Source organism: Gouania willdenowi, chromosome 16, assembly GCF_900634775.1.
Source record: "Gouania willdenowi chromosome 16, fGouWil2.1, whole genome shotgun sequence".
Lineage (NCBI taxonomy): Eukaryota > Metazoa > Chordata > Actinopteri > Blenniiformes > Gobiesocidae > Gouania > Gouania willdenowi.
The window spans coordinates 3,140,333-3,155,267 of NC_041059.1; the positions used below are offsets into that span (position 1 = coordinate 3,140,333).

The 14,935-nt window shown below is 38.2% G+C and overlaps 1 protein-coding gene across 3 annotated transcripts; it reads right to left on the reverse strand.

Moving 5' to 3' along the window:
- Positions 1-9,090: 9,090 nt before the first annotated feature.
- On the reverse strand, positions 9,091-13,442 carry nudt17 (nudix (nucleoside diphosphate linked moiety X)-type motif 17). 3 transcript variants are annotated; one of them, XM_028471049.1, is made up of 9 exons: positions 13,370-13,442; positions 12,441-12,561; positions 12,050-12,166; positions 11,754-11,937; positions 11,663-11,688; positions 11,489-11,581; positions 11,281-11,379; positions 11,092-11,207; positions 9,091-10,064 (listed from the first exon to the last, which is right to left on the reverse strand). In XM_028471049.1, the coding sequence occupies exons 2-9, from the start codon at positions 12,513-12,515 to the stop codon at positions 9,902-9,904; spliced, it is 873 nt and encodes a 290-aa protein (XP_028326850.1). In that variant the 5' UTR covers positions 12,516-12,561; positions 13,370-13,442; the 3' UTR covers positions 9,091-9,901. The 3 variants fall into 3 exon arrangements, with proteins under 3 accessions (XP_028326850.1, XP_028326851.1, XP_028326852.1); XM_028471050.1 differs by lacking the exon at positions 13,370-13,442 and adding an exon at positions 13,196-13,363; XM_028471051.1 differs by lacking the exon at positions 13,370-13,442 and adding an exon at positions 12,927-13,179.
- Positions 13,443-14,935: the final 1,493 nt, after the last annotated feature.

Below are 14,935 nucleotides of genomic sequence, written 5' to 3' on the forward strand. Positions count from 1 at the left end.
CGCTTTATTTACAGTTGGAGCCAAAGTCCTGAGCCTATGGATTGGGAGCCAAGTATCCCTCACCCTGTCTGGTAAGGAGCTGAGTCTTTCACATTGACTTAGATGTAACTTTTATTCTATAGCGCAAATTACATTAATATTCACCTCGTACAGGGCTTAACTTTAGACACGTTGATCCCAAATACCTGTTCTAGGTATTACCACTGACTACTTCCCTCTGTCCACAGCCACTACCATTATACCTAAGCTTCACACTTGCCACCAGACTAACTTGATTACACAACACAATATGCACAACTACAACTTCACATCTCACTTACACTTAAAAACAATCAACTCTTCCCCATCCTTTTCATTTCCTACCTTGAGTTTCTCCTTCCTGTTCCCTTCCCCCTCCCCCTCCCCTCAACCCCTTTACCCAGGTGTAACACTGCCCTCTCTTTAATAAAGTGTTGCATGAGCAGACAAAGTAAAAAAAAAAAGGAAGATAGAAAAAAAAATATATATATTAAAGCAAAGTTTTATATCTCCATCACCCAAAAAAAAAATGGCTGCTCATAAATATATATATATATATATATATATATTTATGAGCAGCCACCAGACTTTGTGGTCATATATATATATATATATATATATATATATATATATATACAGTATATTCTGACATGTATGTTTTAGTGTAAAATAATAAACAGCAGCTGTTAAGGTTAAAAAAACTGTGTTGACCAATCAGATCAAAGGCTACGGGTCGCAGCGGTGACTGGCCTAACCAGAGCTAAGAAATTTTAGAACTTGTTCCATTAGATCAAAGCAAATTCCATCTTCAGTTCTCTTTCATCTTTAGTAGTATTTAGTGACTGTGAGCGTTAGCAGTGTTTTTCACATAACAGATTTTCTAAAAGTTGTATTGAACATAGAATACATCATGTGGAGAAATTGCTTTATTTACAGTTGGAGCCAAAGTCCTGAGCCTATGAATTGGGAGCCAAGTATCCCTCACCCTGTCTGGTAAGGAGCTGAGTCTTTCACATTGACATCACATTAACCTTTATTCTATAGCGCAAATTACATTAATATTCACCTCGTACAGGGCTTAACTTTAGACACGTTGATCCCAAATACCTATTCTAGGTATTACCACTGACTACTTCCCTCTGTCCACAGCCACTACCATTATACCTAAGCTTCACACTTGCCACCAGACTAACTTGATTACACAACACAATATGCACAACTACAACTTCACATCTCACTTACACTTAAAAACAATCAACTCTTCCCCATCCTTTTCATTTCCTACCTTGAGTTTCTCCTTCCTGTTCCCTTCCCCCTCCCCCTCCCCTCAACCCCTTTACCCAGGTGTAACACTGCCCTCTCTTTTTACATCCTCCCTTTAATAAAGTGTTGCATGTGCAGACAAAGTAAAAAAAAAAAAGGAAGATAGAAAAAAAATATATATATATTGAAGCAAAGTTTTATATCTCCATCACCCAAAAAAAAAATGGCTGCTCATAAATATATATATATATATATATATATATATATATATATATATATATATCTTTATGAGCAGCCACCAGACTTTGTGGTCATATATATATAGATATATATATATATACACAGTATATTCTGACATAGTCTGACATGTATGTTTTAGTGTAAAATAATAAACAGCAGCTGTTAAGGTTAAAAAAACTGTGTTGACCAATCAGATCAAAGGCTACGGGTCGCAGCGGTGCCTGGCCTAACCAGAGCTAAGAAATTTTAGAACTTGTTCCATTAGATCAAAGCAAATTCCATCTTCAGTTCTCTTTCATCTTTAGTAGTATTTAGTGACTGTGAGCGTTAGCAGTGTTTTTCACATAACAGATTTTCTAAAAGTTGTATTGAACATAGAATACATCATGTGGAGAAATTGCTTTATTTACAGTTGGAGCCAAAGTCCTGAGCCTATGAATTGGGAGCCAAGTATCCCTCACCCTGTCTGGTAAGGAGCTGAGTCTTTCACATTGACATCACATTAACCTTTATTCTATAGCGCAAATTACATTAATATTCACCTCTAAGCACTTATCAAAATATTTAAATTGATGGTAAATCATAAGATCACTCACTAAGAGAGATTTAGATGAGAGAGATCTGTTATTTAATAGTCCACATTTAATAGTTTTTCCATTGTTTTGTGTTTTAATTTTCTTCAAATTTTTATGGTTATTTTTTCAACAGTCGGAGCGAAAGTCCTGAGCCTATGGATTGGGAGCCAAGTATCCCTGACCCTGTCTGGTAAGGAGCTAAGTCTTTGATATTGACTTATTAGTAACTTTTATTCTATAGCGCAAATTACATCATTATTCACCTTTTCAAATATTTAAATTGATGGTAAACTATAAGATCACTCACTAAGAGAAATTTAGATGAGAGAGATCTGTTATTTATGACATATCAGCATGTTAAAGTATGATTTAAAGGTTTATAACATTCCTCTCTTTAAACATTCCAAATATTTTAGCAGACTAAATTAGGTTTCTTTATTACAATGTTTATATTTCATATGTTGTTGATAGCAGTAAGTTCACAAAGCTACTTCTTTTCTTGTCTTGATAGCTTTGGATATAATCTTCAGGGAAGAACTGATGCCCCTAATCAAGTTTGTTGGTTCGGGTAATTGCCGCTGCAATTGCCTTCGCATCAGCGAACAAAAAAGCTGGCACGTTGAACAACGCTGTTGAAATCAAAGGAGCCATTTTCCCTGAGCCTCTCATGAGGAGGCCACGGAGGCGGAAGGCAGTGCATCCCGGGCCGAAGTGATGAAGGCGTCATCTTCCTCTTCCTCTCCCAAAAGACCTTTTTCACAACAAACGGAAGTAGCCCCTCTCCTCGGTGGAACCACTCATCACGGCACACCTACTGCCACGGCTGTCTGCGGTGTCCCCCCGAAGACCAAGCCTGCTGACCAAAGCGGACCGTCTCCAGTCTGACCTCTCGTCTCCATGCTCACAGTCTACCAGGCTGTGTTGTGTGTGTTCGGGCTCTGATTTTAGGGGTTGTTCAGAAAAAACCTCAGGCAAGACTCCTCAGGTTCTAAAGATTTACTGTAAAACTGTATGTTTTTAATAAATATGTTTTCTACAGTTTTGACTTTGGTTTTGTTTAACAGGTGAAGGGAATCTATTGCATACAGAATGCTTCACAATATGCATATTTTTTAAGGCAAGGCAAATTTATTTGTATAGCGCATTTCATACACAAGGCAACTCAATGTGCTTTACATGATAAAACATTCAACAGCTTAAAATCAATAAGAAAATTCAAAATCATCAGTAAAATCAATTAAAATCATCAACAAACACATGACATCAACAACATGACCAAAAATCTCTCTTAATCATACGCAGTAGAGAAAAAAAGTGCCGTTAACTTTGATTTAGAAATGTTCACATGTGATGCTGACTTCACCTCTGCTGCAGTTTGTTCCACTTCTTTGCAGCATAACAACTAAACACAGCATCACCATGGTTACTGTGAGCTCTGGGCTCCACTATTTGACCTGTGTCCATAGATCTGAGAGACCTGCTGGGTTCATACCTGACTAACATCTCACTGATGTATTCTGGACCAAACCCATTCACACATTTATAACCACCAGCAGAACTTTAAAGTCTATTCTGAGGCTGACTGGGAGCCAATGTAAAGACTTTAAAACTGGAGTAATGTGTTCTGACCTCTTTGTTCTGGTTCAGACCTGAGCTGCAGCGTTCTGAACCAGCGGTAGATGTTTGATGCTCTTTTGGGGGATTCCTGTCAGAAGACCATTACAATAGTCCAGTCTGCTGGAGATAAAAGGATGGACCAGTTTCTCCTGATCTTTCTGAGTCAATAAACCTTTCACTCTGGAGATGTTCTTTAGGTGGTAGAAGATGTTCTTGTGATAGATTTGATCTGACTGCTGAATGTCAGATCTGAGTCAATCAGAACACCAAGGTTTTTGACTTGGTCTTTATCTTTTAAAGATCCAGACTCAGATAATTGCTGACAGCAGTCCTCTTTTCCTTGTTACCAAAGACAATCACCTCCATCTTGTCTAGGTTTAGGTGAAGAAAGTTTTCACTCATCCAGCAGTTTATTTTTTCTAAGCAGTCACACAACACCACAATGGGACCATAGTCATCTGGGTTCAGTGATAGATATAGTTGTGTGTCATCTGCGTAGCTCTGATAATCAACCAGTTCTGTAAAATTTGTCTTAAAGGAAACATATAAAGGCTAAAAAGAAGGGGTCCAGAACAGAGCCCTGAGGAACCCCACAGTTCTGAGTATCATTGGATAATCCCAAATTCATCTGTAACCCAAAATTAAAAAGCCGTTTTTCTTCCTCTCCTTTTCAAACAAAAAACAAAAAAACCGTTTTACCGTTTTAATCAAAAAACCATAAAACAAATCCAAATTGGCCCGATTTTCCCGTGTCCTTTTCTCCTTTTCCCTTTTCCAATTGAACATTGAAAAACAGCAGTTTCCCTTTTCCATCATGGATCTTTACACTTCCTGAGACGTAAATCACAATCATGTATATGTTCCCCTCATACACTTCAATAGGCTACAATTAATCAGCTGGTTTTCATGACATATGTATTTCATGGTAGTATTAGTATGAGTGGTCAAAGATTAAATGATGAAAAGGCAAACACTTTATACTTAATACATTTACTCAATTCATTAGTTAATTCACGTTTTTAGTTTGTCTTTAAAAAAAAAAAATAATAATAATAATAATAATAAAATATATATGTATATATTATGGCAAGCCGTTCAGGAAATTTTATATATATATATATATATATATGAGACTTAATATATATATAAGAAAGACTTAATATATATAGGAAAGACTTAATATATATATATATGAAAAATCTTTGTAGTCATTTTTTTCCTCACGGACTTACATCTTCTTTTACAATGAGTGAAGCTGCACGAAACCTTGTGTCTGCAATTTAAAAAAATGCAGACGTCATTAACTCGCTGGCTAGTGCGTGTGCTGGTCAGAATAATGGAACTAAACGTGTCGAACACCGCTCTACGGAGGAAGAAGTCAATGCAATGTTTAATCGTGGACCATGTGCCGTGGGCGACGCAGGTAACGCGTTTGCAAATATGCCTACCACTTCTCTAGAAAGTCCCCGAGAAGCCCCTCTCTACAACTTTTGCCCATTTACTCGGAATCGTTCCAGACAGAAAAGGTGAGTGAGATGGCGATTAAAACAAAGATGAAATTAAGTGTCAGATTCCAGCCTCCGATAGGTTTAATTGAAGGCGGAGCGACAGTCGACGTGTTTCTCGTTCTCATTCTGACACTGCACTGTCTAACTTCTAAAATACTTGAGCTAGACTCTCTAAACCTGGGCTGGTTTGTTCCACAAATGTCATACTTTTAAGTGAACACGGTTTCTGATTTGTGACAACTTTATTCCATTTGTGAAAATCCCTTAAAGGCAGAAATCATGTGTTTTCTATACTATACTAACTATAATGGCTCTAATTTACAAACTAAATCACAAATTATATTTGCATAAGATTACGATATCTGTTGGGGAAAGCAGTCCATGTTTGAAGTGTTTAGCTCAAGTATTTTGGAAGTTAGACGCACACGCACGCGCACACGCACACGCACACACGCACACACACACGCACACACACACACGCGCACACACACACACACACATGCACACACACTCCCTTGCGCTCCGCGGTCCAAACTGACACCGTAGCCACACACGTAAGAGTGTCACACACGTCACTCAGTCACATTAAGGAAGGTTGTGGTCATTATACGGGGTGGATTAAATAATGAATAAAGGATTGTTTTGTCCCGTTCTTCTCCGTGTTATTATCACATTATAAAAAAGTTTAAAAATAGCAGAAATTAGTGCTGGTCTCGAACGGTCTTGACGGAAAATCCCGAGTCCGAGACAAGGCCGAGTCAAAATGCTTCAGAGTCCGAGACGAGACCAAGACCTTTAAAATTTGGTCTCGAGACCAAGACCACCACAACACTACCAGTTAATGCTACTGCTAGTCCTATTAATGCTACTGCTAGTCTTGTTAATGCTACTAGTCATGTTAATGCTACTGCTAGTTCTGTTAATGCTACAGCTAGTCCTGCTAATGCTACAGCTAGTCCAGTTAATGCTACAGCTAGTCCTGCTAATGTTACAGCTAGTCCTGTAAATGCTACAACTAGTCCTGTTAATGCTACAGCCAGTCCCGGAAATTCTACAGCTAGTACTGTCAATGCTACAGCTATCTCTGCTAATTCAACGGCTAGTTCCGTTAACATCACGGCAGCGACGCAAGCCTCCACAGCTAGCACCGTGTCGGCAGCGCCTTCTGGTGGCGGCGGTGTTCCCGGGTGGGGAATCGCGCTGCTGGTTCTAGCGTCTCTTCTTCTGCTGCTGCTTTTCCTGCTGCTGATCGCATTGGTGAGCGCTAACGCCGCTAATCACCACATACCGCAAGAAATGCATGTCTCAAAAGTTGCTTACTTGTTTACTGAAATGACACTTAGCAAGACCGACTATTAGCTAGCGATTAGATTATCAGGACTCGGTACCCTTCGATCTCGTTGGATCTACACTGGTAAACCAATGGTTCCCACTCAACATCAAGAAATCCAAGATGAGAACATTTTGTCATAACTTTGGTTGTATTTGACATAGAAACATGATCTCAGTGGTAAATTATAGGTTTTCAGGGGCAAGGAATTCAATAATATATCTTAAAATACCGTAAATTGTGCTCAGAGCAAGATCCAAGACGGCCGCCATCCATATTGCGAATTTCAATCTCACTGGCAATATGGATGGCGGCCATCTTGGATTTCTTGATTTTGAGTGGGAACCATTGGTTTTCCACTGTGGATCCCATTAAAAATGGATTCAAATACTCAAAATCACACATTTTCATGCTTTTTTCCAGAAGTGAACATCTTCGCCTCATATTGCTACATATCTGCTAGGCTAATTTATGTATCACTGTTTGTACAGCAGTAATGTGCGCTCTCTGTCACTGAGGGGGCGGGGCAACACTTTAACGTGTGTGATTTCTCAATAAATCAGGTTTTCAACCATTAATCTGTTTCTTATTTTGAAATTCTGAAAAAGGAAGACAGACGTGAACATTCAGATGTTGCTAGCATGTTGCTAACTCATACCTCCGCTGTGTCTCTCAGCTGGTTTGGTGGTGCTGCGGTGGAGGACGCCAAAACAGCTTCAGCCCGTACGACCACGAGATCCCGTTATACACCACACACAGCCACCTCTGGTCGACCAATGGGAAGCCCTATGTAAGTCACATGACTCAGTGTATGCAATGTCTGTTTGGAAAAACTCTTTTTAGTCCAACTCGTGTGTTTTGTTACCTTTTACTACGCATTGTTACACTTTTGTTTGTTAAACTATCCTATTATTGATTGTTATGACATTGTAACAAAGATTATTACGTTGTAATATAACAATTAATTGTATCACTGTCGCAATTTGTCGCACTTTGGTTAACATTATAACCGTATTATAATCCATTCTAAACTCATTTAGAAATGATGAGAAATATAATATTACATAACGTTAAAAAACCTGTTGTTTTTTTTTATCGCTCTAATTAAGTGTGTGTGCAAAATATTTCTGCTTTACTGTGATCTTTTTTTTTTATTCAGGCACAAAGGGATTATCACAGCAGGACCAGAAATGTTATTGTTCAGTATCTGTTCAATAACATTTGGAATAATGATAAATCCGAGCATTAACGCAGGAAACAAGGGTTGTAAAGTTTGTGGCGTTTATGGAGTAATTTTGTGTGTTTTTGTTGTTGTTTCATGAAATACTTGGAGCCATTGTATTTTTTTATTCATTTTGTGTTTGTGTGTTTTTTTAATAATTTTTTTTAATCATACTTTTTTTAAATTCCTTTTGTGTATTTTATTTGGAGTAATTTTTGGCGTTTTTGAAATGATTTAGTGTATTTTTTAATCATTTTGTTTTTTGTCTTTTAAATTAATTTTGTGTATTTTCTGGAGTTATTTTGTGTGTTTTTTGGAATAATTTTGTGTTTTTTTATGGAGTCATTTTGTGTAGTTATGTGACTTAATAACTGTAATAATTGAGGGAACTATTAAATCTAATAACTTAAACCTTAAAGCTTTGTGTTTTCTGAACTCTTGTGTCTTTTTATTTTAGGGGGATTTGGACAAATCCAAGAACTGAGTCATGTGACGTCCTCCAACATTTCATCTGCTTTAATTTATTACTTCAGTGAAAAAGGTGGAGCTTTAGGACAAACAGTCCATCATGTATCGTATTATTGTCTGTGTGCACAAATGATAGAAACACAACTCATATCTGCATTAAATGAACTGTAAAATATTCAGATTTTCTATATTTTTGCTGTAATATTGTATAAAGATACATTTTTGACAGAAATCACAGGGACGATGGACATTTATACGAACAATGATTTATTTTTCACGCTGGGTTTAATGTAACAGTCATGTGACAAACTGTTTTTTTCTAAATTAGCAAACAAATTTTATTTTCATACTTACAATCAATAGTTAATACGCACTTAAAAAACCACAAATCAAATTGACAGTTAATAAGCGCTTATTAGATGCTTTTTTACATTTATAAATAATATATGAACTGGAATAATGGATAATGAATGAATAATAAGCTCAAATGTGCACTTATGATGGTATAATATTAGTTAAAACATTAAATATGATTAGAACTACAATTGTTTTTATAATGTATTTTTGAATAAATGTATACAGTATATATATATATATTATAAATATGAGATTATATTTATGATATAAAAATATATTATTTATAATAAATACATATACAAATATTTATTAATTATTCAGTTTTGTGCTGTGTTGTTACACGTTAAAGAGTGTTAGTTTTCACTGTTTCTGTTGGGAAGTTTGAATTAAGACAATATTAACATGAATAAATGTATCAGCTGTCAGTTATTACTGTTATTTAGTATTTAATAATAATAATATTTCTGTGACTCACTTTTTTGTGTGTTTTTGGTGTGTGTGTTGATGACGAGGTGCGGCATTAGAAAGAATTTCTAAAGTGACGATTAACGTATGGGCGGGGCTTTCTCCACCCTATCCAGTGTGTGTGTGTGTGTGTGTTTGTGTGTGTGTGATTTGAAAGCCAGCAACAACAAAACTTGTTAAAATTTGACTAAATCAAAAGAGTAAATAAGTGAGCAATAAGCAATAAGAAAATCTGCAATTGAGTTAATAAATGTGCAAGTTAGTAAAAAAAAAAGTCTAAAACAATCCACAGTTCAGTTCATAGATGTGAGTTGCTTAGTCAGTAAATAAGTCAGGAAGTCAATAAATAAATCAATAAGTCAGAAAATCATTAAATACATCAATAAGTCAGTGTGTTGGTAATTATTTAGAGATAATGATTTATTTTATTTTATTTAGAAACGTACAAACACTTAAAGCTATGACAGCTAATGACTTAATAAGTTAGAGCAGAAGTTTTCAATGTGTGGGAGAGTGAATGTGATTGGCCAATGATCTCACTCCTATGCACACCTACACACACGTACACATGTGGTCAAACGCTGGATAAACCACCATAGACACACGTTAACCAGCTGAGCTGAGAAAGAAATACCTGTTACAGTCTGTCACAGACACTTTCATTCTTTTCTTCTTCTACTTTTTCTGATAATGATGACCACGATTTCTTCTAGTTTATTCTTTTCTCCCCTGAAGAACTCTGGCACGCCCCACACTTTGAAAACCCCTGAATTTAGACTAATACCAACAAACCTAAGACTGAGTCCTTGTTGGTCGTCAGAAACATCTGAGCAGGATTTCAAAGTAAAGCGTCCAGGCTCCTGAGCCACATCTGCAGAGCAAACTTAGTCCCAGTGCTGACTCGCTCCACGTCCGGACCCTCGGCCGGAGCACGACTGGTGAAGACGGACGGAGGCAGCGAGGCGTCGGTCAGCACGCCGTCTGCAGAGACCTCCGACACGCTGAGGACAGGGTCAAAGGTCAAAGTCAGTAAACAAGTCATCAAATCAGTCAGGCTGTGTCTAAATAGTCCCTCCTATCTCCTTTCCAATCCACTTTTCCTCAACTCCGGAAGTGTTTAAGTGGCGGCCATGATAAGGAGCGTTCCAATTCTCTTTAAAGCAGAACTAAGTAACTTTTTCACCGTAATAAATCCTAGGAAACACTGATGCATCCTTTACCAAAGGAGACCACATAATGATGACCCACAATTCCTTGCGGTGAAAACATTTAAAGGGACCAGCTCATCAGAGTGTTCACAGAAACTCATGATGACTGAAAACAGACACTCTGTGGTTCACGATCAGAGACATTTTTATCGACAGACACAATCATCATAAAAACTACATAAGTTACAGTAAAAGTCTGTGAGAATAAAAAGTTCATCAGTATAAAAGTGCATGGTATAAAGCAGTGTTTCTCAGATGGGGGTATGTGTACCCCTAGGGGTACGCGATGGTACTACAGGGGGTACGAGAGAGAGAGGGAGAGAGAGAGAGAGAGAGGAAATTTATCTAATAAAAACATTGAAAATATGTGGTTTTATGTTGTATATTTTTAGCTAAAAATGATAATCATGATGATGATGAAAATTATCTTGTTTCTCGAACATGAACCAGAAAAGGGCCGAAAATGATTAAAAAAAGGCATTAAAAACTATTTCATTCCACTTATTTACATGGCTAGATTATTTAAAATGCGTGTTATCACTGATTCATTCCATTATTATGATCTATAGTTGTTTTTTCACAGAATTCTGAGCAAAATGTAGTCGTCGGACATAAAGGGGGGACTTATTAGATTCAGAAATAAGAGAAAGGGGGACTTGAGCCAAAAAAGTTTGAGAACCACTGATATAAAGTATTAGAAAACATATCATTTTCCATATATTAGTAGTGATGCTGGTGTGTGTTTATTGTTTAGAGTGAGGATGGCTCATGGGAAGAACGTGAGTCATTAAGTCATTGACTAATTGAGTCATTAAGTCACCTGATGCTGGGGGGCAGCTTGTCCTCTCCATCCACATCACAGACGATGGCAGAAACCAGCAGAACATCAGCCCACAGACAGGCACTGACCTCAGAGGGAGACGGAGTCAGCATGGGCTGAAGGTCACACAGAGGTCACACAGAGGTCACACAGAGGTTGCTCAGAGGTCACACAAAGGTCATTACAGACCTGCAGCTGCAGGTGAGAGAGGGGCGAGTGCAGGAGCATGTAGACCACGACGTGATGTCTGTGAGGAGAACCACGGGACAAGAAGGGAGGGAACACGGACTGACACACACACACACACACACACACACACACACACACACACACACAAGTGCTGAGTAACTCTGTGTATGTGTGTGTGTGTGTGTGTGTTAATGTGTGTGTCCCTCACCTCCCACATTCCCAGTATCTGTGGACACACGTGGTTCTGATCCAGTTCAAGTCCAGTTTCTTCCTTCAGCTCTCTGAGCCCCGCCTCCAGCAGCTGTTACACAGGTCACATGACCAAAACCAGTCACATGACTAACATCAGTCATGGCCAGTCACGTGACCAACAAAGACTCACTGTCTCATCTGACTCCAGGTGACCACCTGAAAACACACACAACACCTGAGTTAGTGAGTCAGTGTGTGTGTGTGTGTGTGTGTGTGTGTACCTGGTGGAACCCACACGTTTGGAAATATTCGAAGCGTCTTCGCTCGCCGCGTCAGCAACACCCTCTGATTGGCTGTTTGCAGAAGGACGGCCACACCCACATCCACCCCACGCTGCAGGACGTCCAATGGGATGGTTTGAACCTCAGAGGCTGGGAGGTGTTTGATTGGACAGAAGCTGGGACGCTGGGAGGGAAATTAAATATTATTGTTACATCATTCTTATTGGAATATATTCTCTTAAGAAATATTATTTGTTTGGTTTTACATCATTAAATCAAAAACCAAAGGGTGTGACCTTAAGAGGCGTTCGAGGTCCTCGTTCGTCTCTGTGCAGCACAAACATGTTTCTGTCCAGGGAACAGCTCACCTCCACCTGGTCCTCCACTCCGTCACCCAGCAGACCAGTCACACTCTGACAGGAGGGAAGCACCACGTCACACACCTGGTCCCTAAACGCACCACGTCACACACCTCGTTCCTGAACGCACCACGTCACACACCTCGTTCCTGAACGCACCACGTCACACACCTGGTTCATGAACGCACCACGTCACACACCTGGTCCCTAAACGCACCATGTCACACACCTGGTCCCTAAATGCACCACGTCACACACCTGGTCCCTGAACGCACCACGTCACACCAACCAGGCACCTGAATGCACCACGTGGTATGCAATGACTGACCTGCACAAAGTGGACTTTCTGTGGAGTTGCTCCATCTCTGCAGACATGGACCAGGATTCTACGGACTTTGTCCATCCTCGTGACTTCCCTGACGTTCCTCTGGGATTCAAACCTTTAACAGCTGCAGAGATTAAAGTCACAGACAAGTCTGTAAGTCACTGAAGCAAGATGTCAATTAGGAGCCTGTACTATGAAGCTGGATTTCCACTTATCACGCTGACTTCCAGGATTCATTTGTTAGTAAACGTGTTTATATCCTATTTCATAGTACAGAGTACAGGCCCGAAATGACAACTAAAGAAAAAAAGAAAAATACACAAAATGACAAAAATAACTTCCTCTGTTAATGTTCATATTATAAATATTATAACAGTGTTGATAATGTATGACGCGGATCGATACAATCAGGTTTTTTGTAGCCCTGCTGTGACTTACATGCACTTAATATATTTATATATTATATTTATTGAACACATATATACTTACACATGAAACAGGGTCACCTTATTAAAATACAAAAATATCCTTATTTTCGTCAATGTTTGTTTTATTTTTTGTAATTATTTATTTTAGTTCCGGTGGATTTCAAAATAAGGTGACAGATACTATCGTAAGCAGTGACAGTGAGATAACAGCACGTAAAATAAACAACTCTCAATTAACATTATCATTATTAAATCACAAAGACGAAACATACAGGAAACGAACAAAGTGTTTTAGTTTAAAATAAAAGCGTGTAAAGTTTGCTAACAGACTTGTTAGCAGCTAGCAGAGGTTAGCTTAGCTTAGCTTAGCTTCCAGCCGTAAATAAACTGTCACAAACAGTGCTGCTGTTCTTATTCCCACAGAGACCAAAGTCCGTTAGAAACACACAACAAACAATAAAAAGTCCCCAAATAAATAAGAAGCATAAGCTAGCATTAGCTAACCTATGTGCAGCAGCAGGAGCAGCAGACACAAACTTCAAAATAAAAGCCTTAACATGAAGGAGCAGAAAATAGATCATTTCTACTGACAGCCACAGGAGGGCGCTGTGATCACAGGAAATCATTTAAATAAAGTTATGTCTGAAAGTATAAATACTCTGTTATGTCCCTAGTCAGTTGTCCTTTCTTTTGACTTTCATGCCATCTCGTGGTTATTATTTAATAGTGGTACAGTGTCCCCTTACTATGACAAAGTAAGGGTAAATATATACATTTCCATCACGAGAAAAAAGGGTAAAAAAATAAATAAATAAATTGGACTATTCTCAGGGGTGAGTCTAGGAAATCTTGGTTAGGGGGGCACAGACTCAGATTATGGTGGCACACTCAATTTTAAATAATAAATCAACCACGTAAAGTGAATAATACTGTTTAACCTAAATGATATAATTATCTGCGACACGGTCGTTTTCCTTATATGTTGAAAGTTCCTACGCACTACAAAGGTTTAAATCTCCATGCAATATTAAGAGTGATGAATGCTTGACTAATTATTTGAAAAGCATAAAAATAATTTATCCTGACAAAAAAAACATATATTAGTTAAGGTCGTAGATTTATCACCGTTTCAACAAAAAATATTTTTCCAAGCTACAATTTCATTTGTGAATCTGGATGGGGTGGCCAATCAGATTTTAGGGCCACCCCTTTTGCCCCACCCATGACTATTCTTCTTCAAATCTCATAAAAATAACATCAAATTTGCAATTACAAAGTTTAGTACAGTCATTAAGTTCTTAATTTAAAAACTGAAAAAAAAAATAGATAAAAAAAATAAAATAATTTTTTATTTTTCATGTTCAAAGTTCAGCAAAGCTGTTCTGAATGGGTTCATACTCTGGTGGTCATTAATGTTGTCAGTAAATTTAAGAACATTTGGATGAAATCTATCTAAGATAGACGCTTGACGCAGAGACACAACAATCCGTAAATCTGAAAGGATTTAAGGAGAAAACACGGAGAACATTTCTACACACATACAGATCTCAAGTCAACTCTTCATCGAACTCTACAGCAACGACATGGAACTCATCAACTGGTCATTGAGCGCCATTGACAAAATCTTCACGACAAGGCAACTGCTACAGCACGAATCAGCGTGTCCAAAGGACACATATGTGGAGGACATCTATCTGCTAGGGGTCATGATCTTTGGCCTGCTAATGATGGGGGTATGTGTATGTGCATGTGCCTTTCTGATGGATCGTAAGCTGAGGCGACTCTCAGAGGATATGAAGGTTCTCCGAAAGAAGAACTTTTCGTTTGGAGAGTTGGAGGAACGTAAACAACGACTGGAAAAGAAAGCTCGAGGAGATACGGAAAAAAAGGACAGTGAGGAGGAGTAACAACAGGAACAATGACTGCAGACGAGAACACATCACATAAAAAAGGACAAAAAAAAAAAAAAAAAAAAAAACATTAATGATGAAATTATGAAGAAGATGAGAATGTTTGACAAGGGAAGAAACGAGGTTTGATGTAAAATTATCTGTGTTCAAATCAGGGGAC

What these genes read in the sequence shown, in the direction of transcription:
- nudt17 (XM_028471049.1), bottom strand. Translation starts at nt 12,515, where the DNA reads ATGGACAAAGTCCGTAGAATCCTGGTCCATGTCTGCAGAGATGGAGCA. An exon ending in AGAAAGTCCACTTTGTGCAG is followed by an intron (nt 12,167 to 12,440) that starts GTCAGTCATTGC and finishes CCCTCCTGTCAG; the next exon opens with AGTGTGACTGGTCTGCTGGG. An exon ending in AAGCTGCCCCCCAGCATCAG is followed by an intron (nt 10,065 to 11,091) that starts GTGACTTAATGA and finishes CCCTGTCCTCAG; the next exon opens with CGTGTCGGAGGTCTCTGCAG.